The sequence below is a fragment of the Candida parapsilosis genome, contig 005569 (genome assembly GCF_000182765.1).
Source record: "Candida parapsilosis strain CDC317 annotated contig 005569".
Taxonomy (NCBI): domain Eukaryota; kingdom Fungi; phylum Ascomycota; class Pichiomycetes; order Serinales; family Debaryomycetaceae; genus Lodderomyces; species Lodderomyces parapsilosis.
This window is the reverse complement of record NW_023503278.1, coordinates 1,922,446-1,949,343: the sequence shown is the minus strand read 5'-3', so window position 1 is coordinate 1,949,343 and position 26,898 is coordinate 1,922,446. Positions and strand designations below refer to the sequence as shown.

The window sequence follows — 26,898 nt, the reverse complement described above, 5'->3', positions numbered from 1 at the left end:
CAATAAAGAAAGCACTTTGTTTGGTACGTGTATTTTAGGACCCGACAAAATCCCTTTAGTTTTGTGAATGGTGTTTGTGATATGTACCAGTCTTAAAGCCCTGTTGTTTCTTTGTTGCTTGAAAGTGGAGTTTCCCAAAAAGGAAGTCTCGGAAATTTTAGGCGGTGTACTTATAACTTTGTGCGCGAACAAAAAACAAGTACAAAACAAAAACAAAAACTTAAAGCAGAGCAAGGTTGTACACACCCACACAATACTCATTACATAGCCCAAAGTGAAGCGAAGTAAGAGACTACCGGAAATGTGGAATAAAAAAGGAACTCTCAATTGCGTGATACGAAACAGTGGGGGGTATCATTTCTTCCATAACAGAGGACTCTCCAATTAAACTGCATTAATTTTGTGATACAAATAAAAATTACATCTAATGCCGAGGTTAAATCCCGTCCATAGGCGTTCTATATTACACCCTTGCAACGTGTAGTCATCGAAAGTGGACTAATCATGGTAGACATTAGTTCCACGTGTAACGTGGAGTCAGCATTTGATATCTTGACTTTGCCCTTTTATACCCATAGAGCATCTGTTTCAAAATGCATGTGATATTTTTTCTATGGGTTTCGAGAAATTGACAATTACGATGAAAATACACTGATAAATGCTGGCCCAGCAAACAGTGAGTTCTGTGGCGATGTGTCGTTAAGTATGCCTGGCTTACGAAGAACCTTGGACGTCTGGGGGCACAAAAGCTCCTAGTCGTGTGTTATGATACAGGAGGCGTAGGAGGTGTAATCGTGGTTCAGGAAAACCTTAATAATATACCCCCTTCAAAGAGTAGAACTCGCATTATAACCCACTCCTCTATATCAATTTCATCGCCTCCAACGTTTTTGCCAAAGTTGGTCGTGTTTCAGCTGTCAGGAGGGGAAGGATAATTGTGTCAATGTTCGTTCTCTTCAACGGACTTCACTATGAGATTTCGGAGTTCCAGATAATCCCAGTTGCAAAAAGAAAACGAAACCAAAAAAAAAATTATCCAGATGATTCACAAGCGGGAGAAAAGTAGAGCCAATCAAGTTTTCATCCAGTGAGGGTTTTGCAAAGTATTACGCACCCACATCTTGCTGTATGTCTGATGCGTGATGTCTTCTCCTATCTGTATCTCCACCATTAAGCGGACCCACATATACTATTTTAACGAAAAGGCTATTATGCTACACTCACCACTTCAGACTTATGTATATATATATATATATTCAATTTAAGAAAATGTCAAAATACAAGACTTTGATTCACATGAAATCCGCACAAAAGGGCACCCTTACTTACGAACAGTGGTTCTTTTCTTGTCGTATTGTGGGTAGTACTTGTTGAACAAGAATCCATCAAGTAAAACTAATCCGGTAATAACGGAAGCATGAATACCAACAACAAGATTGTGGTCACTTCTGATTCTGTATCTTTCAATCCAACCCAAATAACCAGCAGCGGCACCACCAGCAATGACAAATAATTGAGTTACAACAACTGGGTTTTGTAATTCAATGGCAGTTCTAGAAGCTGCTTGGGAAACACCAGCTTGAATGTTTTGACTTGATCTTTGTAAAAATTGACCAAATTGGTTGGCACCTCGTTGTATTGATGCACTGAGTTTTGAAAACAAAGTTCTACCTTCTTCTTCCAAACGGTCCAATTCCTTTCTAGTAGCTTCGAGAGCTTCGTGTCCTTTCTCTTGAGCAGCATCGTATATGACTTCACCTCTTTCTCTGGCGGCTTCGTACAATTCTTTGCTGGCTTCTTTCAAATCTTCAGCTTCTTCCTCACTAGCCTTCTTCACTTCTTGAGCTTTAGCTTTTCCTTCCTTCTTCAATTCTTGTGCCTTAGCTTGACCTTGATCCTTCAATTCTTTAGCATCAGCAGCGGCTCTGTTTTTGGTGTTTTCGGCATCCTTTTTAAGATCCTTTTTAAGTTGTTCGTGGGATGGTGGGTTGCTGTTAGCCATTTTTTTTTGGTGCGTTTGTTATATCAATTGCTGTGAATAACCGTGTGTATAACGGATGTCAAAAGTTGAAAGATTGAATAAGTTGTTTGATAGATTATCTACTGCAGTCCGAATTGATAATTCGTATAAGAAAACTTTCTTGAACTTGGATATTAACTTTGAAAAGAAAGAGAAAAAATTGACGATGTGTTACTTTATATATGTGCCTTTTCAAGTCTTTAGAAACCAACGAATGATTCTCAATTAAAAAAAAAATATAAAATGTGGGACAAAACTAAGAAAATAGCAATCATAGAGTTGAAGAGAATAATATGTCAGAGATTTACCCCGAAATGTTATAGAAACCACCTTCAGTAAAAGGAACCAAGAGAGAGCATCGAAACTATTCTCAATAATTGAGTGCTCTTTAGTCTTCATGGGAAAGCTCAGTGTATCGTCTGCCACCTCTTCTTCTTATCACCCCTTGCAAATGAGATTCTACTCGGTTGTTCCAGAAGAAAAAATAAAATACAAACAATAACAAGGAGATAAAAATTTACGACACATGATTTCATGCAAAGTCTTGTGACATCTTGGAAACTTTGGAGTATACACTCCGACGCAACGAGTCACACAAACAATGTAGACCCTCGCGGTCTTTTGGTCCTGCAGACGTGAAGAGAAACAACCGAGTTCGCCTGTATATCATCTAACCAAAAGAAGCGACAACTCCGCAGCATGCGCCTCAAGAGAAAAGAATGTAGTTTGCTTCTAAGCTTTGTGTAAAGGCACTTTCTCGCCGTCAATTGTTTCGTTCACCGACTACGGACGGTGTCGTGAAAAAACGCACGGATTTTGAATTTGAGGGGCGAATTACAGTCCCCGCGATGGAAGAGGCTCCTCGTAACCTTATTTACTTAAAAGACGTGCTCAATCATCACACTTTCCTATATCACACCACAACAACCATGTAATTTATGACACTATTACAATGTAGCGTCAATTCTTGACGACACTTAGTGCAACTTTTTTAGTCACGTTAATCACGTGCTCATAAAAACTTAGGGCTTCTACCACTCCATCCTCGCTTTCTCACCAGAGGTAACAAAAAAAAAATTTCAGCTGATATCAGATACCAATTACACTCCTACCTTACATCAATACTCGTCGATCGAAAACCAACGCCCCGGCTTTCCACGTAACATTCCGACAAGTACACAACATTCACATAATGTCATCAGAAGCTCCAAAAAGACAATTCGGTGGTAGAAGAAGAGGAGGCCCAAGAAGAGGAAGAAGAGAAGAAGAAAAGGGATGGACTCCAGTTACCAAATTGGGTAGATTGATGAAGGCAGGTAAGATCACCAGCGTTGAAGAGATCTACTTGCACTCATTGCCAGTTAAGGAATTCCAAATCATTGATTTGTTGTTGCCAGAATTGAAGGACGAAGTCATGAAGATTAGATCAGTCCAAAAACAAACCAGAGCTGGTCAAAGAACCAGAATGAAGGCTGTTGTTGTCATTGGTGACTCCAACGGTCATGTCGGTTTGGGTATCAAGACCGCCAAGGAAGTTGCTTCTGCTATCAAGGCTGCTATTGTCATTGCTAAATTGTCAATCATTCCAATCAGAAGAGGTTACTGGGGTTCTAACTTGGGTCAACCACACTCTTTGCCATGTAAAGTTACTGGTAAATGTGGTTCCGTCACTGTCAGATTGATCCCAGCCCCAAGAGGTAAAGGTATTGTCGCTTCTCCAGCTGTTAAGAAGTTGTTGCAATTGGCCGGTGTTGAAGATGTCTATACCCAATCCAATGGTTCCACCAGAACTACTGAAAATACCTTGAAGGCTACTTTCGTTGCCATCGGTAACACTTACGGTTTCTTGACTCCTAACTTGTGGAAGGAAACTCCATTGGTTGCATCTCCATTGGAAGTTTACGCTGAAGAAGCCGCTGCTGGTAAAAAGAGATACTAAATTTGTATAGTGTAATCTAACACAATCTTTTGCTAGATGTTTTATGAATGTAGATTCTACAATGTAACTCATTATACAACAAACTATGCCAATCCCCTTCAGATTGCAAACACCCTAAAATATTAAACCACTATATAGTGCGCTAAAAAGGTAAATTTACACAAATGTATTTTCTTTCTCATTGTTGAGCAACTTGTTCCATAACCTGATCTTCACCAACGGCAAATTGTCGTTCATTCACTTGATTCTGTGCGCCATCATTCTTTGTCCATGTATGAGGTACCATAGTTCTTCCCTCTGGGTGTTGATACATACAAGTGGCAATATGGCAAGCAGTTCCAAATCGGCACATTTCTCTAAAAGGATGGTTGAATGTGCAATCAACTCTTCTGCATTCTAAACCAGCACGACAGGGGACAGCAGACATTGCATGTCTTCTAACACACTTGTAATTGGTACAGTTCATGCCATATTTACACTGCTCCAATGCAAGTTCATCAATTGATGGCAATGGTTTAACAGAAGAACTTGGTGCCCTTGGATGTGCTTTTTTACATTCATTGTCTTGACAGTTGATTCCAGCAGAGCAAAACTCCAAGGTGTCGATCTTAGCTTCTGGGTTTGCGGGTGTGGGATGAGCAAATGGGCACCCCTCCTTGGCACATCTTGCACCAAACTTACAAGTTCCTTGTTGCAATTCAATCAGTTTCTTTTTTCGTTCTTGATACTCCTTCTGTGACTCTTCTAATTTGGTAATCAACTCTTGATCCTGGTCTGGGTGCAAAAAGTTACAAGTTCCTGGTGGATTTGGACAGTCGGGGTAATTGAAGCAATTCTTAGTTGGATGAGCAAGCTCACAATTTGCGACGGTACATTTTGGGAAACGGGGGCACCTTCCTTTTGGTTTATGATGCGCAAATTTTGTTACACTATCCTGACTGTTGCTATCCTTGTTGTTGTTGTTGTCTCTGGAATTGATAAACCTCTCCAACTTTTCTGTCACCTGAGGTGGTCTCCTTGTATTCCCACGTTCGTTTGGCCTTGACTTCGTTATTCCCCCCTTGTTATTACGTACAGATGAGTCATTGCCAAATCTTTTGTTTCTCAAAGCAAGTTTCTCCTGTTCAGACAATCGTTTAGGTCCAGTTGGTGGTGTGGGTCCTGATGGACGCGGCTTGGTGTGGATACCGCTTGGTGGGGGAGCCACTGGCGAGTTTGTTGCACGAAGTAGTTGAGGAGCACTTGATCCTGGACCAGGGACATAACGATCTCCTTGATTTTGATCAGCAGGGGATGGAGTATGTGTATCTCCCCCACTAGTTGTACTGGACCCATTCGTTCCAGAAGCTTGTTGGTACCTGCGTTGAATATTCGCAATCTCGTCGAAAACAAGATCCATAAAGCCTTTATCTCCTGGGAACTCCGCCACATCTAATATTTCTGTATAAACCTGTTCTTTGGTGTCCTTAGTTTGAATCAAGAATATTATGTATTCAGCAATGTCTTTTGCCTCCTCTGCATCCACGCGGTATCGATTTACGAGTTCGCTCTCTAACCCGGGCCTAAGCTCCTCTAAAATGGTCTTTGAAATGTCAAGTGGCATAGCGATGTGATAGGTGTAATGGTGATGACGTAAACGATGATCAGTACGATTTGTAATGTAATCTTGTGAATTTATATTTCGTTTTTGTTTTTCTCTTCCTTATTTTTGTTCGCCACTTATTTCAATTTCATTTTTTCTCATCTTGCATTATACTACGAAGGGCATCAAAGCGAAGCTATAACTATATCTCTACTAACTACGCCTCCACCCTACACCAATCTAAACTTATCTTCTGAAATTTCTCCAAGCAAATCTTTAATATCGACCAACATCTTATCCAATTGTTCTGATATTGTAGACGCAACTAAAATATACGAATACAACAAAATGAAATCGTCATTTCGCAACTCAAGCCCATTATCTTGTTGTTGTCTGATTTCACTTAGCTTATACAACATTCGATCCTTTGCATGTTCAATGGAGGCAAACTTTTTAGGCAATGAAAATCCCAACTTCATGGCGCTGGCAATCATGTAGAAAACCAAGAAAATTCTCTGTTCAACCTCGCCGCGCTCAACTTCGATATACTTTAAAACATACTCCTCATTACTGTTGAGTTTGGGATCAGCTTTTATCAACAAGTCCAAATTTTGAAAAGCATCAATTATAGCCGAGGTTTCTTTAATAAGCTTTGCATATGTTTGCGTAGGAAATCGTCCTTTTAATCGAAACTCGACCGGCGCCTGTTTGAGCAACGTTTCACACTCGGATAAGATCTTGTTTGTACCTTCTTCCGCTTTGAAACCCACCAACTCCATGGTTTCTGGATTGTACTCCAATGGATCACTATTCCAAATGACGCCCAATCGCAACCACAAGATAGACAACCCATTCTTTAATCTTGATCTTGCACTGTTGGGTAAGAAGCAAGTGGCCATAGTCAATGCCCATATTATACCAATTGAAACTGCAGCAAATCGATGAAAGGCAATTTCTCCAATAATTGGGTTTTCCCCTCCTTCAAATTCGTCCTCTGCGTCCTTCTGAAGCATGCTATAGGAATACAACATTGTCAAGTTGAACGTCAACAATATGAATCTCCCGAAAGCATTGTTTTGTTTCCAAAAGAGAATAATGTAAAACGAGGGTATCGAAATCAAAATGCCAGCCATGGCCAAAGCATATACATTGGCGTCAAATATCGTCCACACTGAAAACGCAACGAATGCACCAAGGAATGTCCCTATAATCCGCCATTTGACTGTCATGGAAGTTCCACCCAATGATTTGTTCATCATAATACAATAAACAGTTAATGCCCATTCAAGTCTCCAATTTTCAAAGATTTCTTTGGTATTTGGAAGGAATGCAAATAGAGATAAACAAGCAGCACCCAAACCGACACGTATACCAAACTGAACATCAGCACGTTTGAAATACTTTAATCGGTTCCAAATGTCGTAGCTAATGCGCTCAGCAAAAGAATTAAATTGTGGCTCCTCTTCTTTCAATCCGTATTGTTCACGCAAATCATCCAACGCGGCATGTAGACTGGTATCATTAGTATGATCTTTAGTAAACTTTGCCCTCTTGAAATGCAACCAAGACCATGACCTTGGAGCAGATCGTGCTTCATAGTGCTTATCAAATAATTTTAAACACTCGAGCAATTCACTTGCAAACTGTGACAAAAGCGTGGCAAAGTTTCCACAACATGCGGCCACTTCCTCTTGGTCGGCTTTAAAGTAGAATTCGGCATTCTGTGTAAATGATTCTTGGTTATAAATATGCTCAAACGACAAATCTTGTCGTTTGCGGTACATTTTTATGGCGCTGGCCAAAGCATGTTGGTAATTTGTGGAATCACTAAATTCGGCGTCAATGTATTTACCTAAAGGAAAACTGTTTAGCACATCTCTTACGGTAAAGACTAAAGATTTTATTGATGGTGCCAAGTGATAAACAAACAAATCAAAAAGTTGAAGTGAAGACCCCATATCTGTTTCCTCAACCTCTGTGCGTGTCGTCGAATTGAAGTTGGGCAATGACGAAGAGCTTCCAAAGTCGTCGCCACTAAAACTTCGTAACGTTTCTGTAGCACTTTTCTCCTCTGCTGTATTATTGAGCAAGTTCCACTGCATTCTTGTGGCTGAGCTCAATGCCTGCAAATGCCGCGCCAACAACACAGTGGAACGAACCAAAGTCTTGTAATACTCCCATTCAGCTTCCCTTCCCACCAAGCAAAGCTCGTACCTTGTCTCCTCTAGATACAGCTCTGTTGATTTGACATGCTTTTTCAACTGGTCGATCAATGCTACATCCTTTGCATTTAATTGCTCACCCGCCACAAATCGTCTTGTAAGGACCAACAACAATTTGGAATAATTCTTGTACGAATCATTTAAGGTATTTTGCAATTCTTTTGTTGCACTGACGGGCCAAATTAGATAACAACATGCAAAAGAAATAATACAACCGGTAACAACAACTTTAAATGTCGCTTCAATCCTCTCTAATGGAATACTGCCGGAGCTTGCACTGCCCTCTTTTACAATACACGACACGATAGTTATGCACGCCAAGGAACAAGCAGTATTGAATGTTTGTTTATTCACCTTTTGTTTCATAAAAGCAACTACACCCAACGCCACTGAACTTATAATGAGATCCAAAATATGGCTCGCCTCGTCCTTCCCTCCAACGTATAGCACCGCCGATAGAAAGCGGCAACCTATTGACACGGTGACACTGAATGCAATTGAAATGACTACAAATAACAATGTTTGGTTCATCGAACCTTTTGTTCTTGAGGGGTGAAAATATACAGCCACCGTAGCGATGACATGTTTTGAATCTGTTGACCCTAAGAAATCATCAAATGATCGATCGAGCACCCCCAATGAAGCAAGGAAATAAGCCATTGAGCATTTAAACACACTTCGAACAACTTCATCGAAGTACATTCGTTTTACAGTTTGCAACACTTGATTGAATCTCGATTGGGGCCTGTAGCCGGGAATTGAGTCAAGCAGTATATCATAATCTTGCGGTAGTGTCAATGTAATGGACCTGTGAACTCTTTCACCAGTATTTGCCAATATGACTGAGTTTTGCCGGTTGATCAATTTACGCGGAGTTGAACTGTCTGAACGAGCTTTATAATACAATTCATGATCATTGGAAGTAGAATCTTGTTGCGGCAGGGCTACTTCAAGCTCCATTGGATCCATTAATTGAGAACTTTCAGAACTCCGTACTGAATCATTTGTCTCTCCGTACATCAAAGCTGAGCATTTGCTTTTTAGGATTGTGGTCATTTGCGAGTAATAATATTTCGTTTTGTTTTTTCCCCTTGAATTTTGAGATAACGATACCCGATACTAAACTCTATTCGTAAAACTCCTTTCGTGTTTGAAATGAAAACTATTAAAACATTAATTCTTTGTCATCTATATATCTACGTAACCTCATTAATCTTCGTAACCAACAATTTCCCTAAATAAATCTTCACATGGGACAGTTGCATTCAACCTAGCACAGAGCAAGAAAACACCACTCAATTTCCTGTGCAAGGAGTATGTTTCCTCTGGTGGTGGTGTTAGTCTTTCACTCAACATCAATCCAATATTTCCTTTTACTCTATCTGTGATTGTCTGCTTTGTAAAATTGAATGGATGGCCATTGTTGTCGATTGGTGAGAATGCTTCACCCAAACACATAACTGAATCAACATGAGCTTGGGTCATTGCAGGAGATTCCAATCCAGTCAAATAACCTAATTCAAAAGACAAGTCCTCAACCTTCTTTGGGTCTTTCTTGACGGCAGCACGCAACAATCTGACGTAGTTGACAATAAATTTGTCGCTATAATCACGTGCAGCACCAAAGTCTAAAAGCTCAATTTTGTTGGTCTTTTCGTTAAATAAGAAATTGGCCCAATTTGGATCAGTTTGCATGAATTTAAACTCTTTAATCTCCAATAAACATAATCTCATAATTTGTGTAGCGATCCAATTCTTGGTGGATTGGTCCCAATTACCCTTGACAATCTCCGTTCCTCTCATCCTTTCCATGGTTATAACATGTTCACCACATGCATTGTGGAAAACTCTAGGAACCGCAAATACTTCATCGTCTTTTAAAAACTCCCTCATTCTTATCAAATTTTGAGCCTCTCTGATATAGTCACATTCCCATTTCAACTCAACTCTAGCATTTGCCACTGTCTTGTCCAAAAACAAACCGGCTGGCAATAACGAAGATGCAGTCAAGATCATCAACATGTTGTTCAAATCAGAATCTATCGAGTTGGCCACTCCTGGATACTGCACTTTTACTACAACTGGAGTCAAGTCTTCAGTTACGGCATTGTGAACTTGACCTATAGAAGCTGCGGCAATAGGTACATCATCGAATGAAGTAAACAAACGTTCACGCCAATTCTTTCCTAAATCGCCAACCATGACTCTTTCTAATTGTCCTGGTGGCATATAATGTGCCGAATTTTGCACTCGAAGTAAAATCTGTTGTACTTCTTTAGGTAATATCGAGGCGTCTTGGAATGAAAGCATTTGTCCAATCTTTAAAGCGGCACCTCTCATTTTCGAAAATTTTCTAGCCATACTTTCAATGTTCTTTGGGGATAAGAATAACGATTTCATAGTCATTGGAGAAGTATTGCCCGATGCGTAATGCTTCAAACCCTGTGTAGCAGCATTCAAACTCATATTCGCAGCCAATGACCCATAATGAAAAATTCTTGCTAATCTTGAGCTGGGAATTTCACTTTGTGTTAGTTCAAACTCCCTCAACTTTGGTTTCTCTGGCTCAATAGTGCTTGGTTTCACTGGGACGTTAGTGTTGACGGGTACAGGGTCAGTGTCTAGACTGACATTTTCACCTGGGTAAAAAGATTTAGTTGAATATGGTCGTGTTTGTTGAAACCCGTTGAATGGGTTGTTGTTTGTATTCCTTGCAGCTTGTCTTCTAGCTTGTTGTGATAAAGTTTGGGCTTCATCCCACATTGGTTTGCTTGAGTCACAATGGCTCTGAATACTGTTTACTAGTTTGCTGTTGCGGTAAAAGTCACATACATCTTGGGAAACAATCTTTGCAGAACCTTCCGCTATATTCATGAATGAGTTTGTGACAACTGCAAGTTCATATACTCTCTTTGTTAGTGACATGATTGGTGTTTGAATATGTGATAACTGGACTGGTGTATGGTGTGTGTGTCGAAGAAGAACTATCCACGAGTGTATTTAATGCTTTCAAATTTTCAGAATGAGTTAAAAAATAAAGAGCAAGAGCACATGCTAAAAAGCAAACAAAATTTTCTAGAATTAATTTTCTCTTTCCCTCGTGTCTCTTGTTTTGTTACACAACAACAGAAAGAACAATAAAACATAACAAAGCACACAAATGCTGGTAACCTACACTTAATCTAGAGCTCCAGCAGTCTATTGTTCCAATTATGTTTGTGTGTAATCTCGAGGTGCCCGCCTTGGTTGCGGTTCTATATATGTTTTATAGCCTTGATCAACGGACTTCCATTTTCAACAAACACGTACGTTTGTCCATTTGTCATTGTAAACATATACCACGAATACCTTCTCTTGGCGATTGTAACATCTTACACGAACAGTAAAGTTTGACGAAAGCTTACCTAGATCCCATTCGCCCATATTAGGCTTTGGTTTTGTGCTTTTCCTCGTCCTTTATCTTCACCGCAAAATCATCGGCAACAAGTCATTCTCAACTTGACCTGCGTGTCACCAACGCCACAATGGATTTTTCTACATTGTTCTGTGATTGCTCATAACCTCCAAGAATTTGCGCTTTGTGCAAGTTGGGGGCTACAAGCGGGCCGTTAACTTGACCAATGGAGTAACTTTCGGAACAATTGTCTGTTCGAAGCTACCATTTATCCATTTCTCATCGCGCGGGCTAGTGGGGCAAAGAAACGTGGAGAAAAAAAGGAAAAACAGAAAAATTATCGCTTCAAAACATTAAATTCACTCGGTTGTTGAACTTCCATTGAAAGGGTCCACGAGATATAATCTTTTTCTGCAGACTTACACAAGATAGAGGGTTATGTAGCAATGCGGTGACGCGAGAGGGGAAAGTGTTGTTGAGGAAGTGACTGAGGGAAGTATGGTATATGTAGTTTGATCCAAGGGTGTTTGTTTCCATCAACCCGAAGCAAATCCCGGGCAAGTGTATTTGGTAGCGCGGTTTAAAGACTAAGCATTCAAGAACAGGCTGATAAAAAGCAGACGATGATAAGATTTTCATGTGTATTCGTCAGTGTGGTATTTTAGAATGTAGGATGTTATTAGTGTGGAAGCTTTTGTTTTTACATCTTCAAGGGGCGAAGTCTTGGATTTCAGGAGCAAACAATTGATCAAATTTCGATACCTTGCATAAGATCAAAGTTGGTTTATAACACATTCAATTGTGGATGTGTTCAAATGTCAACCGTGAAACTTTGAGCAAATATCAAACTCAAACACTAGCCGTGGTGAAAGTCAATTTTCCAAACTATTTGCAACAATCTCGAGAAAAATAGTGGCATAAAAATAGAGTAGACAAACAATTGAATATAATCTCCTTCAAATCACATTTTTGTTCACACTTTTCCAGAGGAAAACGGAACAAGATTGTGTCTCCCATATACTGCTTAGAGATAGCTCATTACTTTACAATGATACCTTATTTACCATTGAGTGCTATTTTTAGCATTTATTTTTCGATCTGTAAGATTGACCGGTTTTGTGCCAGATTCAACGCAATATATTCGAAAAAGTGCAGACAAGTAAATTAAAGTTTCATGACACTGTGGGACCTTAACGCAGACATCACAAAAGTTAAAGGATTTGGCAGAAGCCTGACCTGGGGACCTGCAAAGTGACATGACTTCAAAACATAGGACTGTCCGAATACACTCTTTATTTTCAAAATTGTGATTTGGGAATATAAATAGAGTAGCGGCTTTGATCTAATTTTCTCTAGTATATTTATGCATCTCTGTGTGTGATGTAAACAATCAAAGCCACAAACAAAAAATCAAAAACAAAATAAAAAAGAAAAGCAAGTTAAGGCACAGTTCGATCTTTGAGATCTCTAACAGACCAGTTTCCTACACTTTTTTACAACATTTTCATTCAAAGAGAATCCCGACTAAAATACGACATTTCAGATTATAACAGATACCCAACCACATCAACACAACCACTTCACCATGCAATCGAAACGCCTGTCCTTCATTTCATCGATGTCCCCCTCGAAGCACTCATCACCTCAATTCCAAACACTGCCAAGTTTCAACCCCTATGAGACTCTACAGGAGCAACAAAAACAACTAAGCGATCTATACCAACTGCAGTCAAAGTTGAAAATTGTAACCAAAGATGACCCAACGATACCAAATTACAAAGAAATGCCAATGCTGGGTAAAAAACTGGACTATAGCATGAAAATTGTTGTCACTGGTGATGGTGCCGTTGGTAAGACATGTTTATTGGTGAGCTATACGCAAAACAAGTTTCCTGAGATTTATGTGCCAACCGTTTTTGAAAACTACGTCACAACATTAAGTGCTCCCAATGGCAAGTCTTTTGAGTTGGCATTGTGGGATACAGCTGGCCAAGAGGAATACGATCGTTTAAGACCATTGAGTTATCGTGATGCAGATTTAATATTGATATGTTTTGCTATGGATAACCCTACAAGCTTGATCAATATTAAGGACAAGTGGTTTCCAGAGATAAAGCACTATTGTCCTAATGTACCAATTATTCTAGTAGGAACCAAATCCGATCTACTGGGAAATATTCAACCTGAACTCCCTCCTCAAATTGCTATGGAGATTGGCGCTATTACGTATATTGAATGTTCTGCCAAGCAGATGTATCAAGTTAGGGCAGTATTCAATCTAGCTCTTGAGCGTTATCAAAAGGAGATGGAAAGACAAGAGCAATATCAAGCTAGTAGTAAGAGGAAATTACTCAGACGTTCAAATGGGGGAGCATCTTCCAGTGGTAATTATGGGCATTTACGAAACAAGAGTAGTGCATCCTCCAGTAAACGAGGTCACAAACAAAACGGATCATTAAGCTCAAGTGTATTGATTGATGAGCCATTGACCGAAGACACATACCAAAGCAATCCATATGGAAGTTTCAATGGTGATTCACGAAACAACGGTGAGTTTGATTTTATCAATGAGCGTAAGAAAATGGAAAAGAAAAAATGCATTATATTGTAAAAGAAAAGGAATAGATTAGAGTAGAAAGAATAAACTTGGGATACGACACTAGAGTTCTTTCAAAAACCTCTGCCCTCCAATTTTGAGTGTGGTCACGTGAATATTTTAAGACTAATTTTTTTTGTTATTCTCTTTTCTCTCCCTCGGCGCATTATAGCAAGGCTATGCTATCACTCTCTTTCTCCTCCTATCTTTTTCGCAATTTTGGTCCATTGACGCGTACTTGCTCTTGCATTGGACGATGACGACACACCAGAAAAAAAAAAAGGAGAATTTTGAAAAACTGAAAGAAACGCTTATATCCGAAAAGTATACAAACCATTTTTCAACCCACACATTGAAAAGATAAAGGGGAACCTGCAGAAACAATTGAACTCATCTCATTTCCGAGCCTATTTGCACATATTCGACCGTATCAAACGCGAAGCTAATACTGTTGTACAATCGTGCTGCTTTTTTCTAGTCGTGCTTACTTGTCAATCATCATTTGTACCGGATCTAACGATGCCTCAATCAGTTGAAAATGAAGTAGAGGTGAAGCAGGAACTTAAATTTAGAGATAAACCACATGGGTCAACGCATAGTACACCAATGGATCAGGGGTTGGAAGACCATTCAGGCGATGCAGGCAATCAAGCAGACGATCATTACAAACAACGATTGTCGCCATTTAGATACAAATTACGTTCCTATATGTTACCCGTAGTTCGTTACGAAACCGATGTGTTATATAAGCTACAATCCACGTTGCGAAACCCAATTTTCGACTTTTATTTTGCTTGGACTGCGAATTTGGCAAGCCATACCTTTTATATCTTAATGTTGCCGCCCCCAGTTTGGTTCGGAGCTAGTAAGATGGCTAGAGACTTGGTTCATGTTTTGGGATGGGGAATATACTTGACTGGGTTTTTGAAAGATTATTTTTGTTTGCCAAGGCCGAGATCACCTCCATTGCATAGAATTACCATGTCTAGTTATACTACTCAAGAGTATGGGTTTCCTTCGTCACACGCAGCTAATGCTACTGCAGTTACCTTGGTTGTTATGAGCAACATTATTCAAAATCATAACGCTTTTGATTCCAAAACATATTACAGCCTCATTGCTGGACTTGTTGTTTATTACTTTTCTCTAATATTTGGAAGATTATACACTGGTATGCATGGGTTTCTTGACATTTTTACTGGATCGGGCGTTGGCTTGGCTGTATTCTTGTTTCGATTCTATTTGGGTCAACAATGGGACACATTTTTGTTTAGTCATGGATACATATTTGGTATTGCATTGATTTTGGGTTTGTATTTACTCATGATTCACATATACCCCGAGCCTATTGACGACTGCCCATGCTTTGATGATTCAGTTGCGTTTGTTGGGGTGTTGATTGGATTAGACTTGAGCCATCTTGTCGGCTACCAAACATTGCATTTTTTCAATTTGAATAATTTTGAGGATTATTATCTAGTCCCATTTGTAAATGATGGTGGTGCATTGAAAATAGTTGCTAGGTTTTTCCTTGGAGTTGGCTTGGTTGTCACTTGGAAAGCAATATCAAAACCAGTTATATACACCATTTTACCTCCCGTGTACAAAATTATTGGAGTTTATCTACCAAGAAGGCACTACATTTCCACAGCACATACAAGGGACCCAGTGAGACATATCAGATCCACGTCCATCTCTAATGATGTTGACCAAATAGGAAACTTTAACAAATTCATAAAGGGGGTATCTGATCGCAGCAAACTTGACTCATATGGACCAAGCAGCGATATAGATTATTATGAGATCATGGACTATAACAAAGGTAAGAAGGGGAAAAGAATCAACTTGGAAAAGCTCAATTTCAAAAGTGGTGTTTTCAAGGATCGATACGATGTGGAGATTGTAGGTCGATTGATTGTTTATGCAGGTGTGGCTACTACTTCGGTGTGGGCCTTCTATTTCGCCGCTAAATACCTTTATTTGTGAAGCATTGCATAGATTACAAATAACGTATACTAATGTTACATTACAAATATATGATAAACTAGAATTGAAAACAAGCCATGGTTTTAGTTGCGAAAGTGCAGTTGTCTTTAACTTCGTATTGAACCATTTTTTAAAGGAGTGGATAGCCTTTATTACACAAAAACAAAACAATAGAAAAATAAATCGGTTTATGCAAAATTTCAGTTCTCATTTTACACTATTTAGATTGATATATATGTATATATAGAAAGGGTGATGAAATTGAATACCATTCAGCATGGTAGCTTAGCGGGAGAATAAACAGCTCCGTATTTAGATATCCGATTCTTTGAAAATTTGAAAAGCGGAAACTTTGTCGATAGCGTTGTACTGCAAAGCACACTGTTGCGTAATTATTTCAAGATCTCTAGAACATAATCTCAAAGTTTAAATGCAGCACTACAAATCAAGCAGCCACCCCTAGCCCCTATCATAATAGTAGTCGTACATCCCTTCAACTATTTCTACCTGTTTTAAAGGTTATTTCAGTGCCTCTCTCTCTCTCTCTCTTTCTCATTTTTGTGATATAAACCCAAGTGAGTGTGAGTGAGAAAAAAAAAATTGTCTGGCAGTTTCTCTCTTTACCAAAAAAAAAACTCATTACATGAGATTTTGCACTTTCAGTTATTTCTAACGAATTCAAGTTTGGGCGTCAACCATGAATGATTCTTTCAACAACCTGCAACAGGGACAGCAGCTTTTTTTTAGCAATGCTACATCTGGACCTGGCACAGCCAATTCTGGAGCAGGAACTTCGACAGGAGCAAGCACGTCTGTATCTGATCCACAATCAAGTAATACTCCTAATCTCCATAACAGTAATTCCACCAACCACGCCAATTCTGTATTAAACAACACCAGAGCGTCAACATCTAGCAACAGTAACCATCACGTTGATACTGATGACCATACCAATGGACATATGCTGATGAGGAATAACCAACTTCGTACAAGTCGACATGCAAGCAACGAGTCTATCAACCCAGAAAATGAACCAATGGAAATGAACCCTTCATCCAACACATTGACTGGGCAGCCATCGAGTAGTGACTTCTATCAATTGATTGGCCAGCTTCAGCAACAAAACAATATTAATAACCAGTTAGTGATGAAGATAAATTACCTATCAGATTCTGTTGATGAAGTTAAGCGAAGTCTTCTGGAAATTCAGCAACTGGTTTATACGCTACAAAATGGCGGACAGACAAGCGCAATGGGAGGACCATTTGTGGGGAACATAAACAACCAATTCAAAGCGTTTGAAGTGTTTACAAAACATTTAACAAAATTGAACAAGGAGATAGAAGCTATCAACGGTCAAGCACTTGGCGGCGTCCCATCAGTCGCACAGCAACCACAACTACAAAATCTGCGACAACACCTTTCACAGCAGCACCAACCACCTCCATCACAGCCACACGTAAATCCAGAATTGCTGTCGCAGAGTCATATGAATGTTACGAATAACAATACAATTTCCCACGAAAACCATCATAATCTACATCAAAATCAAAATCAAAATCAAAATCAACTGTCCAACAACCAAGCATTTGATGATGAAGCTGATCTTGGGAGAAAAAACCTTGGACTGAGATCTCCAGGGGTAAATTCAAACTCAACATCACCCTATGTATTTGAGCTTGGTCCTTTTTCAACAGCGCGTAATCATTTAAATGGAAATATAAATTATGAAAAATCGCCAATGAGCCTGGCACAAATCTCCCACCAACTCAAGCGATCACAACAAGGTAAACACTCATTGATGTCGTCAACGCAACCGCCGCAACAACAATTACAAACGATGCCTCAACATCAATCACACTTGGCTCAACCAGGCCAATCACAAAGACCGCCAGTTTTAGCACAACACCCGCAACAACAACAATTACACGCTAACAGCACCCAGGCTACCCACACTCAGCAAACACCGAATTCGTATTCTAACTCATACATGCTTCCTGTACCTCCGTTGCTACATGATGATAAAACTGGAGCTCTAACTCATGGAAATGACTCGTCATCGCAGTATTTGTTATCTCGTGACAATAGTGGTCTATTGACATCGACATTGAGGCAGCAAGCTTCGCATACGAGGTCGATACCAGCACAAACAAACACTGCATTTTCTTTTGATGATAATGATATTGAACAAAGCATAGGTGAATTAGAACAACAAGCAGGATCGAGCGCTGGAAATGGACATAATGCACCAACTAACAATGCGGAAGGCAACAACTTACACAAACACCCATCAAAGAAGCGGAAAATTGCATCCGATATCAAATCCGGCGATATAGAAGAGACAGAAATACCTCAATATAAATTGGAAAGAAGTCTCAAACTGATTGCAGACATTTGGAAAGAATATGCTTACGGCGTCAATGGGAAACCACCCTTGAAATCGCTCGAAGCCAAATATGGTACAAAGTGGAGGAATGAAACCGAATCCCGTACTTTCCTTCGACGTAAAAAGATTTACGAAGCTATCGAAGTTGGTAAAAGTAAAGGGTACAGCGAAGACGATGTTATACTTGAGTTGGAAGATTACCGAAGTTTTGAAAAGAATGGCTCATTGAAAAAAAGACCATTACTGTGGATGAGCTCAAACATTCCTGCCAAATTCACGGAACCAGAGGATGAATAATTCAAAGGGTCAGTTTGACACGAGATAATGTAAGGTTCAAATTTTGTTTTCTATAAGGTTAAATTTTTTTTTCTTTTTCATGTTTTCTTTACAGACCAGTTATCGCTATATATGTATTAGTATAATTAAATTTTTTGTGTTTACGATGGGCGGAAAGAAATACACAAGTGTCCTTTATTGCTTGGTGTACTGCTCAACCAATAAATGTACGATAAACAATGATTTCTAATGAGTGCGGCTTCGATAGCGACTTTGTGTACCAGAAGTATTTTTTTTTTTTTTTTTACTTGTTGCATACGATGAGATATGGACCATTAACTTGTTGGCACCAAACATAATACATTTGAGATAGAACAAACTTCTTCTCCACCCCCAGTTAGCAATATGACCCCTGTAGCTGACGACAGAAAGAGAGCTATTACTCCACCTCCTGAGACTGAACAGCCCCAGAAAAGACTTAAACCACAACGGAAGAGAAGAAAGACTAAAAAGTACAAGCATAAACGAATTGATTCAACAAGTCCATTTGGGGTATTAGAGTATGAGATAAGGGAATTGTGTAAAGAGCACAACCTCACCCTTGATGATGTTTCAAATGACATGAAAGGTGTTCTCAATAATCCCGAAGTTCAAGATTCATATCATCGACAAGTTGAAAATGTAACGGTTTTATGTTTCACCTCTAATGGAGATTCTCTTGCATTGGTACCGCATATTGAAGCATCAAAGGAAAAACAAGTTGTTGTTGTACCATTCGGCATACCTGGTGATGAAGTCACCATCAAAATATTTAAAACACATCCATTGTTTGCTGAAGCTGATTTGCTAACCATACAATCGCCTTCAAAAATGAGGGATAACTCTTTGATCAGGTGCCGATACTTTGGTAAATGCTCAGGTTGCCAATTTCAAGATATTGCATATGAGGAACAATTGAAACTAAAGAGAGAAACGATTGTTAATGCATTTAAGCACTTTGCTCCAACATTAACTACCTTGAAGAAATTACCTGATGTTCTCGAAACGCAGCACTCACCTTTGCAATACAATTATAGAACCAAATTAACTCCGCATTTTGATATAGCTACAAAGAAGACCGGTGCCGATTTGGAACATCGGCCAAATTTTGGATTTGGAGCTAAAGGCAGACCGACATGGAGAAAGAGCGACTTTGGACCAGTGGGGTCTATATTGGACATAGAGGAATGTGATATAGGGACCAAGATTGTGAATATGGGCTTGCAAAATGAGCGCAAACGGTTGGACAAAACTTACAAGACTTACGATAAGGGAGCAACAATCTTATTACGCGAAGATACAAAAGTGAAGGAGGGAACATTTGAGTTTGGAGAAGCATCAAGGGATGAAAATGGACATGTTTCCAGTGTTACCATAGAAGCGGAGGACCAAATTGTGGTGAAAACATGCGTTACTGAATCACGTCAAGTTGTTCAAGAAATCATCAATCAGTATAGATTCGAATTTTCAGCTGGTGAATTTTTCCAAAACAACAATTCCATATTGCCGTTGGTTACCAGTTACGTGAAATCCAATTTGTTACAATCTGAACCCAATTACCTCGTTGATGCTTATTGTGGCTCAGGCTTGTTTTCAATAACATGTTCAGAGAATGTTTCAAAAGTGATTGGAGTCGAAGTAAGTGCCGATTCAGTCAAGTTTGCCCGTCATAATGCCCAGCTCAACAATATCGGGAATGCCCAATTCATAGTGGGCAAAGCAGAGGAGATTTTCAAAGATATAAATACACCACCAGAGCAAACTTCAGTCATTTTGGACCCACCAAGAAAAGGATGCGATGACGTGTTTTTGAACCAATTGAGTGCTTGCAACCCAGCAAAGATTGTTTACATTTCATGTAATGTTCACTCACAAGCAAGAGATGTAGAGTGGTTTTTGAATAATACTGAGAATGGAGCAAAGTACGAGGTTGAGAGTATAAAAGGTTTTGACTTTTTCCCGCAAACGCACCACGTCGAATCAGTTGCAGTATTGTCATTGAGGTAGCAGATAATTGAAAGAAGTTCCTCTGTTGTCTTTTAGGAATATTTGATTGATAAATGTTGGATCCTATACTACGAAACTAATGTAATGTATAATTTGTAAAGAATACAAAAAGCAAGATTAGCTTCAACTCAAGAAGAATCCTGAATACTTGATTAAAAAAGCACTCGATCAGACATCAAAACGATGACAATCAAGTAAAAGGCAGTATTTCCTTGATCTTCCAACAATGTAACAGGTAAGAATGTCGAATTGTAAGGATTGCCACACACATGAGTGTTGCTCCTATTATTCATTACCTTGACTAAAATCGTTGGGTTGATTGTGCTCCTGTAAAAGGGAACACTAAGTACCAGAATTTTATAAATCAATAGGATGCATAAGTCAATCAGATAGACACCCGATGACTTTGACACTCCTTGCTAGCAGGATTATTATTGACGCTCTCTTTTTGTTTTGTTTTTGTTTCTCTTCTCTTTTCTACTGTGAGTTAGGGCTGTAGACCTGAATATGTGATGTAGCACCTTCCAACAGTTCTCTCTCACTGAAAAATAGAGAAAAAAAAATATTCGAAAAGAGTGAAGGAAGTGATTAGCATAGTAATACAACCACATAGTAAGCCAACATGGAAAACGATAAAGGTCAATTAGTATGTGATATCGTGAGATAGAGAGTCTGAGAGAGAAGGGAGCTTTTGTCAGATGTGCGTTCATTGGTGTACAAGGGATCAAATGAGGGGCCTTCAACAGCCATGAAGAGCTTGAGTTTCACTTACAATGGAAAATACAGGACTCCAATCTAGCCAGGTATATGCTCATATCAATAGGAAATGTCACGATTATGATTTGAAATGGAGCGAACGAGATTGGATACAAGACATGCGAATCAGTCATCACAATCTGCTTCATCATCAAGAGCAAGATATTCCCATTCATCACAACATTTTAATAAGAGAAACCACCCTACAAAGCACCACCAGATCTTTTAGATAGTATCACCGGAGTTTGTGAATTTAATACTAACGTTTTTACTCTAGGTCGAATTATACGTCCCAAGAAAATGTTCTGCCACCAACAGAATCATTAAAGCCAAGGACCATGCTTCAGTTCAAATCTCAATTGCCAAAGTTGATGAAGAAGGAAGAGCTATTCCAGGTGAAAACATCTCATACACTTTGAGTGGTTACGTTAGAGGAAGAGGTGAAGCTGATGACTCTTTGAACAGATTGGCTCAACAAGATGGTTTATTGAAGAATGTCTGGTCATACTCTCGTTAAGTTGATTTTTTTATCCATATTTCGGGATATTGTGTAGTCGTTGTGGAAGATGTTTAAGATTTTTAATGTACAAAATAGCTTAGGTAGAACTTGTTGTAGTGGAGTAGGAATTGTTATGTTATCATCGTTGGCACGACAGGGAGAGAGTAATAGATTTAGAGGGTGGCCCTGTTGAAGATGACCACTAGACTTGTGATAATGAAGAAAAAAAGCTAGAAGCGTGATAAATTATCATGGTTAAGTATAGAACCTTCATTATCTTACTACCCCAGTGGCCGTCGTATGAGGTTACAGCTTATGATCGTACATGTTCACTTGAACAAATGTAAGGTATTGGAGGTGACCAAGTGTTTGTGAGTAATGACAGCTTTATATCCCAACACACCACAATAACCTCTTATTTTTGTGTATTGTATGGTTTGTATTGCATTGTTTTGATTTCGATTTAATTTGGAGCGAGAGTGAGAGAGATATTTCGTAAATTTTGAGTTTTTGAGTAATCCACAACAAAAATCAAAAGGTTAAAGGAACTAAGGGAGTGACCTTATTCAACATCAACGGACAACGACCAGAAACTCCACTTTGCAACTAACACCTTTCAACTGTTTCATAGATACGACTGCAGCAGACTGTTTCAGAATTATTGTCAAGTGAGGTTATCCCCCTAGTCCTTTTTCACTTCGTATTTTGTTCCACAAACTTTTTTGAGAAACTGATAGATCATCATACATATGACCAACGCTATTTTCACCCTCCTTTACAGTCCAGATTACCTTGCTGGTGCATTGGTTTTGGGAATTCAATTACAAAAAATCAAGCAAGTTTCCAATCATGATTACACTCTTGGGATTTTGGTTGATAAGTCCCAATTCACCACGCCTCAATTGAACAAGCTAAACAAGTATTATACGGCAATAATTGACGTTGCACCATTGAAATCTACCATCTATGACAAATTGAAGAATGATCTCGGAAGACCCGAATTGGGAAAGACATTCACTAAGATCAAGCTTTGGTCATTGGATGAATATGAAAAAGTGTTGTATTTGGATGCAGATACATTACCTTTACTTCCTGCTGATAATGCTATATCAGTTGCCGATCTTTTAAAGTTAGACTTTTCGCAAGATAAGATCATCGCTGCACCTGATTCCGGTTTCCCTGATATTTTCAATTCTGGAGTTTTCTTATTAAGACCAAATCAAAACACTTATGAGGAATTGGTTACTTTAGTTCAAGAATCTATTGAAAATCCCAATGTTTCATTTGACGGTGCCGATCAAGGTCTTTTGAATCAGTACTTTAATTCTCAGCCGGACTGGGTAGTACAATTGTTTGATAATACTGAGACAAATGTGGATCAAAGACAGGACGTTGACAATAATTGGATAAAATTGCCGTTCTTGTACAATGTTACACCTTCATCGGCATACGAGTACTTACCTGCATTCAAGCATTTCCATGGGGAACCTTTTGCCACTGAAAGTGTCGATTATGCAGACGGTGGACACCACCAACAAAGCAATGATGAAAAGGTTTTGGAGCTGACATCAAAGACTTTACTGCGTTATGAATTTGCTGCGACACAGTATGTTGTAGCCAATGCCTCACAGATAAAAGTGTTACATTTCATTGGACCTTACAAGCCTTGGTCTTCGTCATCCACAGTAGGCGGAATACATAAAGATTGGTGGAAATTGTGGATAGATGAGTTTGGTGAAAGGTCATTGCATGAGGTAATTTATGATCAATCGCAGCCACCTTCTGCATTGCACTCGCGTGGAATTGATCAACCACAACCAGATATCAAATCTCATGCTATGCAAAGGAAGCATACAAGCTCAACTGATCCGTATGCATTATTGGACCCAGCAAATTACCAGCATTTGCCAGACAATATTAAACCTAGTCTTGACTCAATGTGGGACCCTTCTAAAGAGCCACCACCAAAAAGTGGTAGATCAACAGAGACTAGTGTAAGCAGTAAATTTGAAGAACAATTGATGAAACTGTATGATAATGAATGGGATGGCAACCAAGAAAGGGGTGATCCACAACAAGAAGGTGCTTACGCAATTGGTGGCGATGAATCTGTAGAGCATCTCATTTCACAATTTGACCTGTCTCAGCAACCAACAGAATCCACATCATTTCAAAAACCTGACATTTATGGTCACAGATATGTCAAGCCTGAGAGGGTGTTTGATTCGTCATCCGATTACGTTCCAAAACACATCTTACGCGATCTTGAGAAGGTCAATATAGGCGATGAAGTTGATGACACTACACCAAAACAACCCGAAGCAGTTCGTTTGTCTGGACAAGTTGCCGATTTTAACGCCGTGAACGAGTCATTAGAAAGGCAAGGTTATGTAAGTGCTGATTACTTTGAAGAAGTTTATGATGAAGATCGGGAGGAAGGTGCAGGCGAGACATTTGTGGATAGGGATGATGTTGTGGCTGAGGAAGAAGAGGATAGTACCCCTGCACCAAAATTATTCCCTTGGGAGTTTAGAGGTGGGAGCAGACCAGAACGAGTATTTGATTAATTTGATAACCTATGTCTTTATTGAAACATTACACGTACTTACCCTCTTCTTAGCGTCTAAATGTGACTGATTGATTGTGCGTGAATCACAATATCAAACCGTGTCGTGTAAGCTTGTCCAGAAAAGATCTCATCAAAAAATTTTTTTTTTTTTTTGTTTGTTTCCTCCTTCGTTGTTTAAAATTTTTTTTTTTCAATTTTCATAAAGGCTCTGCTCTCTTTCCTTTCCCCTAAAGCAATCCACTATATTCACCCAAATATGGCATCCAACGGAATTACTGAAATTGATTCAGGTTTGATTGAATCAAACTACGACAATGTTGTCCACAGTTTCGATGACTTAAACTTGAAGCCAAATATCGTTAGAGGTATTTTTGGCTACGGTTACGAAACCCCTTCCGCCATTCAACAGAGAGCTATCTTACCAATCACTGAAGGTAGAGATGTTTTGGCTCAAGCTCAATCCGGTACTGGTAAAACTGCTACTTTCACCATTTCTGCTTTGCAAAGAATTGATGAAAATGAAAAATCCACTCAAGCTTTGATCTTGGCTCCAACTAGAGAATTGGCCTTGCAAATCAAGAGTGTTATCACTTCAATTGGTTTGTATTTGAAAGTTACTGTCCATGCATCTATTGGTGGTACTTCAGTTAGTGATGATATTGAAGCTTTCAAATCTGGAGCTCAAATTGTTGTTGGTACTCCAGGTAGAATCTTTGATATGATTGAAAGAAGATACTTTAGAACCGATAAAGTCAAGATGTTTATTTTAGATGAAGCCGATGAGATGTTGTCATCTGGATTCAAAGAACAAATTTACAACATTTTCAGATTATTGCCAGAAACCACTCAAGTTGTCTTGTTATCTGCTACCATGCCACAAGATGTCTTGGAAGTTACTACTAAATTCATGAACAATCCAGTCAGAATCTTGGTCAAGAAGGATGAATTGACTTTGGAAGGTATTAAGCAATTTTATATCAATGTTGAAGAAGAAGAGTTCAAATTTGATTGTTTGGTTGATTTATACGATTCTATTTCCGTCACACAAGCTGTTATCTTCTGCAACACCAGAAGCAAGGTTGAATTCTTGACCAACAAGTTGAGAGAAGAAAAATTCACTGTCTCAGCTATTCACTCTGATTTGCCACAAGGAGAAAGAGACACCATTATGAAAGAATTTAGATCCGGTTCTTCCAGAATCTTGATCTCTACTGACTTGTTAGCTAGAGGTATTGATGTTCAACAAGTTTCATTGGTTATCAACTACGACTTGCCAGCCAATAAGGAAAACTACATCCACAGAATTGGTAGAGGTGGTCGTTTCGGTAGAAAGGGTGTTGCTATCAACTTTGTCACTAATAAGGATGTTGGTATGATGAGAGAAATTGAAAAATTCTACTCCACTCAAATTACAGAAATGCCAGCTGATATTGGTTCTCTTTTCGCTTAAAAGAGTCACAACATTTCATTTCAACCTTTCTTTTATGTATCAGTTATATAAAAGATCAATTCAATAGGAAGAATCACATAGTAAAACTAGAGGATTCTCGTAGATAATGCTTTTTCTGTAGACTTGCTTGTTTGCCTCCTCATGACGAAAGCAATGCACTTACAAAAATTCTTGTCACAAAAAAAAAGGAAAAGGGTGGTTGGAAGGAACAGTCGAAATCACACTTCCCCCAACCATCTACCAGCCCAACTTCCAAATCATGTCGCATCTGCTGTCTTTCAACATTCCGGGAGCGTTTCCTTTGGCCAGTTCAGATCCACTTCCGAACAAACGATCAATGAGTATAGTCAATGAAACAGTTCAACACCAAATAGAATCTAAATTCATCTCCAATCAATTAGTCAACCGTAAAACCAAATACCAACATGAAATCTTGTATCAACTTGAAGCGTTATGCTATATTCTAATATTCTATCAGTTTATCAAATACTGTCACTATGCGTGCTTAATCCCATTTCTAAGTCACATCATAGTCTTGTTGGCGCTAAACCCTAGAATCATCACTAGTTCAAATTCACGAACAGTTTTGGATATATTGTTCGAAAATGCAGATGCTGAGACAAGACGAAATACTTTGGAGCGTACGCTTCCTGAATATAGCTACATGATGTATGTCAAGACATTATTTGTGGTTGTGTATCATACATTATTTATCTCCATTTGGGGAGTCTCTTTAGTGAATCGAGAAAAGCTACCCACAATAGAGTACGGGACTTGGTGGTTTGTTTCATTTATTGGAGAAAACGTACCTTATATATCGCCGAATGCGTCGGCATGGAGCAAAATCATCGAACTTGGACTATTTCAACTTTTATTTGTTGATTTGCTAATACTATTCATTCAATTGATCTTGTTTCAATGCATCTATTATCAGAGCTCCCTTATGGCGTTAGGAGGAAGAAGTATAAATGAGCCTGAAGTGTGTGTGATTCGAGGAAGTGAGTCAAACACCGGTGTTCAAGGGGATACAAGTTTGAATGAGAATCAAATGGGAATATTGACTGTGTTGGCTGTACGGTTATATGAAAACTTTGAAATACTGGGAATGTTTCGACGAGAGTAGAATAGTGCTAATAAACAATTCAGTGTTGATCGACAGAGAGATACGTGTTGCATC

The 26,898-nt window shown here is 39.0% G+C and overlaps 13 protein-coding genes across 13 annotated transcripts; 9 read left to right on the top strand and 4 right to left on the bottom strand. All coding sequences in view use genetic code 12, as the record gives it.

The window, feature by feature from the left end:
- Nucleotides 1-1,321: 1,321 nt before the first annotated feature.
- Nucleotides 1,322-2,002, bottom strand: CPAR2_109260 (uncharacterized protein; the record flags this gene model as incomplete). Its single annotated transcript, XM_036807207.1, has 1 exon — nt 1,322-2,002. One exon carries the CDS (start codon nt 2,000-2,002, stop codon nt 1,322-1,324), a length of 681 nt encoding a protein of 226 aa, XP_036664067.1.
- Nucleotides 2,003-3,212: 1,210 nt separating this feature from the next.
- Nucleotides 3,213-3,959, top strand: RPS21 (40S ribosomal protein uS5; the record flags this gene model as incomplete). The annotated part of the gene is made up of 1 exon (XM_036807206.1): nt 3,213-3,959. The coding sequence occupies one exon, from the start codon at nt 3,213-3,215 to the stop codon at nt 3,957-3,959; it is 747 nt and encodes a 248-aa protein (XP_036664066.1).
- Nucleotides 3,960-4,137: 178 nt separating this feature from the next.
- On the bottom strand, nt 4,138-5,562 carry CPAR2_109240 (mRNA-binding protein; the record flags this gene model as incomplete). Its single annotated transcript, XM_036807205.1, has 1 exon — nt 4,138-5,562. One exon carries the CDS (start codon nt 5,560-5,562, stop codon nt 4,138-4,140), a length of 1,425 nt encoding a protein of 474 aa, XP_036664065.1.
- Nucleotides 5,563-5,771: 209 nt separating this feature from the next.
- CPAR2_109230 (uncharacterized protein) lies at nt 5,772-8,819 on the bottom strand (the record flags this gene model as incomplete). Its single annotated transcript, XM_036807204.1, has 1 exon — nt 5,772-8,819. The coding sequence occupies one exon, from the start codon at nt 8,817-8,819 to the stop codon at nt 5,772-5,774; it is 3,048 nt and encodes a 1,015-aa protein (XP_036664064.1).
- A 153-nt stretch (nt 8,820-8,972) lies between these two features.
- ABC1 (protein kinase) lies at nt 8,973-10,688 on the bottom strand (the record flags this gene model as incomplete). The annotated part of the gene is made up of 1 exon (XM_036807203.1): nt 8,973-10,688. The coding sequence occupies one exon, from the start codon at nt 10,686-10,688 to the stop codon at nt 8,973-8,975; it is 1,716 nt and encodes a 571-aa protein (XP_036664063.1).
- A 2,054-nt stretch (nt 10,689-12,742) lies between these two features.
- On the top strand, nt 12,743-13,768 carry CRL1 (Rho family GTPase; the record flags this gene model as incomplete). Its single annotated transcript, XM_036807202.1, has 1 exon — nt 12,743-13,768. One exon carries the CDS (start codon nt 12,743-12,745, stop codon nt 13,766-13,768), a length of 1,026 nt encoding a protein of 341 aa, XP_036664062.1.
- A 504-nt stretch (nt 13,769-14,272) lies between these two features.
- CPAR2_109200 (sphinganine kinase) lies at nt 14,273-15,739 on the top strand (the record flags this gene model as incomplete). The annotated part of the gene is made up of 1 exon (XM_036807200.1): nt 14,273-15,739. One exon carries the CDS (start codon nt 14,273-14,275, stop codon nt 15,737-15,739), a length of 1,467 nt encoding a protein of 488 aa, XP_036664061.1.
- Nucleotides 15,740-16,436: 697 nt separating this feature from the next.
- On the top strand, nt 16,437-18,422 carry CPAR2_109190 (uncharacterized protein; the record flags this gene model as incomplete). The annotated part of the gene is made up of 1 exon (XM_036807199.1): nt 16,437-18,422. One exon carries the CDS (start codon nt 16,437-16,439, stop codon nt 18,420-18,422), a length of 1,986 nt encoding a protein of 661 aa, XP_036664060.1.
- Nucleotides 18,423-18,806: 384 nt separating this feature from the next.
- On the top strand, nt 18,807-20,447 carry TRM2 (Trm2p; the record flags this gene model as incomplete). The annotated part of the gene is made up of 1 exon (XM_036807198.1): nt 18,807-20,447. The coding sequence occupies one exon, from the start codon at nt 18,807-18,809 to the stop codon at nt 20,445-20,447; it is 1,641 nt and encodes a 546-aa protein (XP_036664059.1).
- A 622-nt stretch (nt 20,448-21,069) lies between these two features.
- Nucleotides 21,070-21,720, top strand: RPS21B (40S ribosomal protein eS21; the record flags this gene model as incomplete). The annotated part of the gene is made up of 2 exons (XM_036807197.1): nt 21,070-21,093; nt 21,481-21,720. The coding sequence occupies 2 exons, from the start codon at nt 21,070-21,072 to the stop codon at nt 21,718-21,720; spliced, it is 264 nt and encodes an 87-aa protein (XP_036664058.1).
- Nucleotides 21,721-22,451: 731 nt separating this feature from the next.
- Nucleotides 22,452-24,269, top strand: CPAR2_109160 (glycogenin glucosyltransferase; the record flags this gene model as incomplete). The annotated part of the gene is made up of 1 exon (XM_036807196.1): nt 22,452-24,269. The coding sequence occupies one exon, from the start codon at nt 22,452-22,454 to the stop codon at nt 24,267-24,269; it is 1,818 nt and encodes a 605-aa protein (XP_036664057.1).
- A 258-nt stretch (nt 24,270-24,527) lies between these two features.
- Nucleotides 24,528-25,721, top strand: TIF (translation initiation factor eIF4A; the record flags this gene model as incomplete). Its single annotated transcript, XM_036807195.1, has 1 exon — nt 24,528-25,721. The coding sequence occupies one exon, from the start codon at nt 24,528-24,530 to the stop codon at nt 25,719-25,721; it is 1,194 nt and encodes a 397-aa protein (XP_036664056.1).
- Nucleotides 25,722-25,980: 259 nt separating this feature from the next.
- Nucleotides 25,981-26,844, top strand: CPAR2_109140 (uncharacterized protein; the record flags this gene model as incomplete). Its single annotated transcript, XM_036807194.1, has 1 exon — nt 25,981-26,844. The coding sequence occupies one exon, from the start codon at nt 25,981-25,983 to the stop codon at nt 26,842-26,844; it is 864 nt and encodes a 287-aa protein (XP_036664055.1).
- Nucleotides 26,845-26,898: the final 54 nt, after the last annotated feature.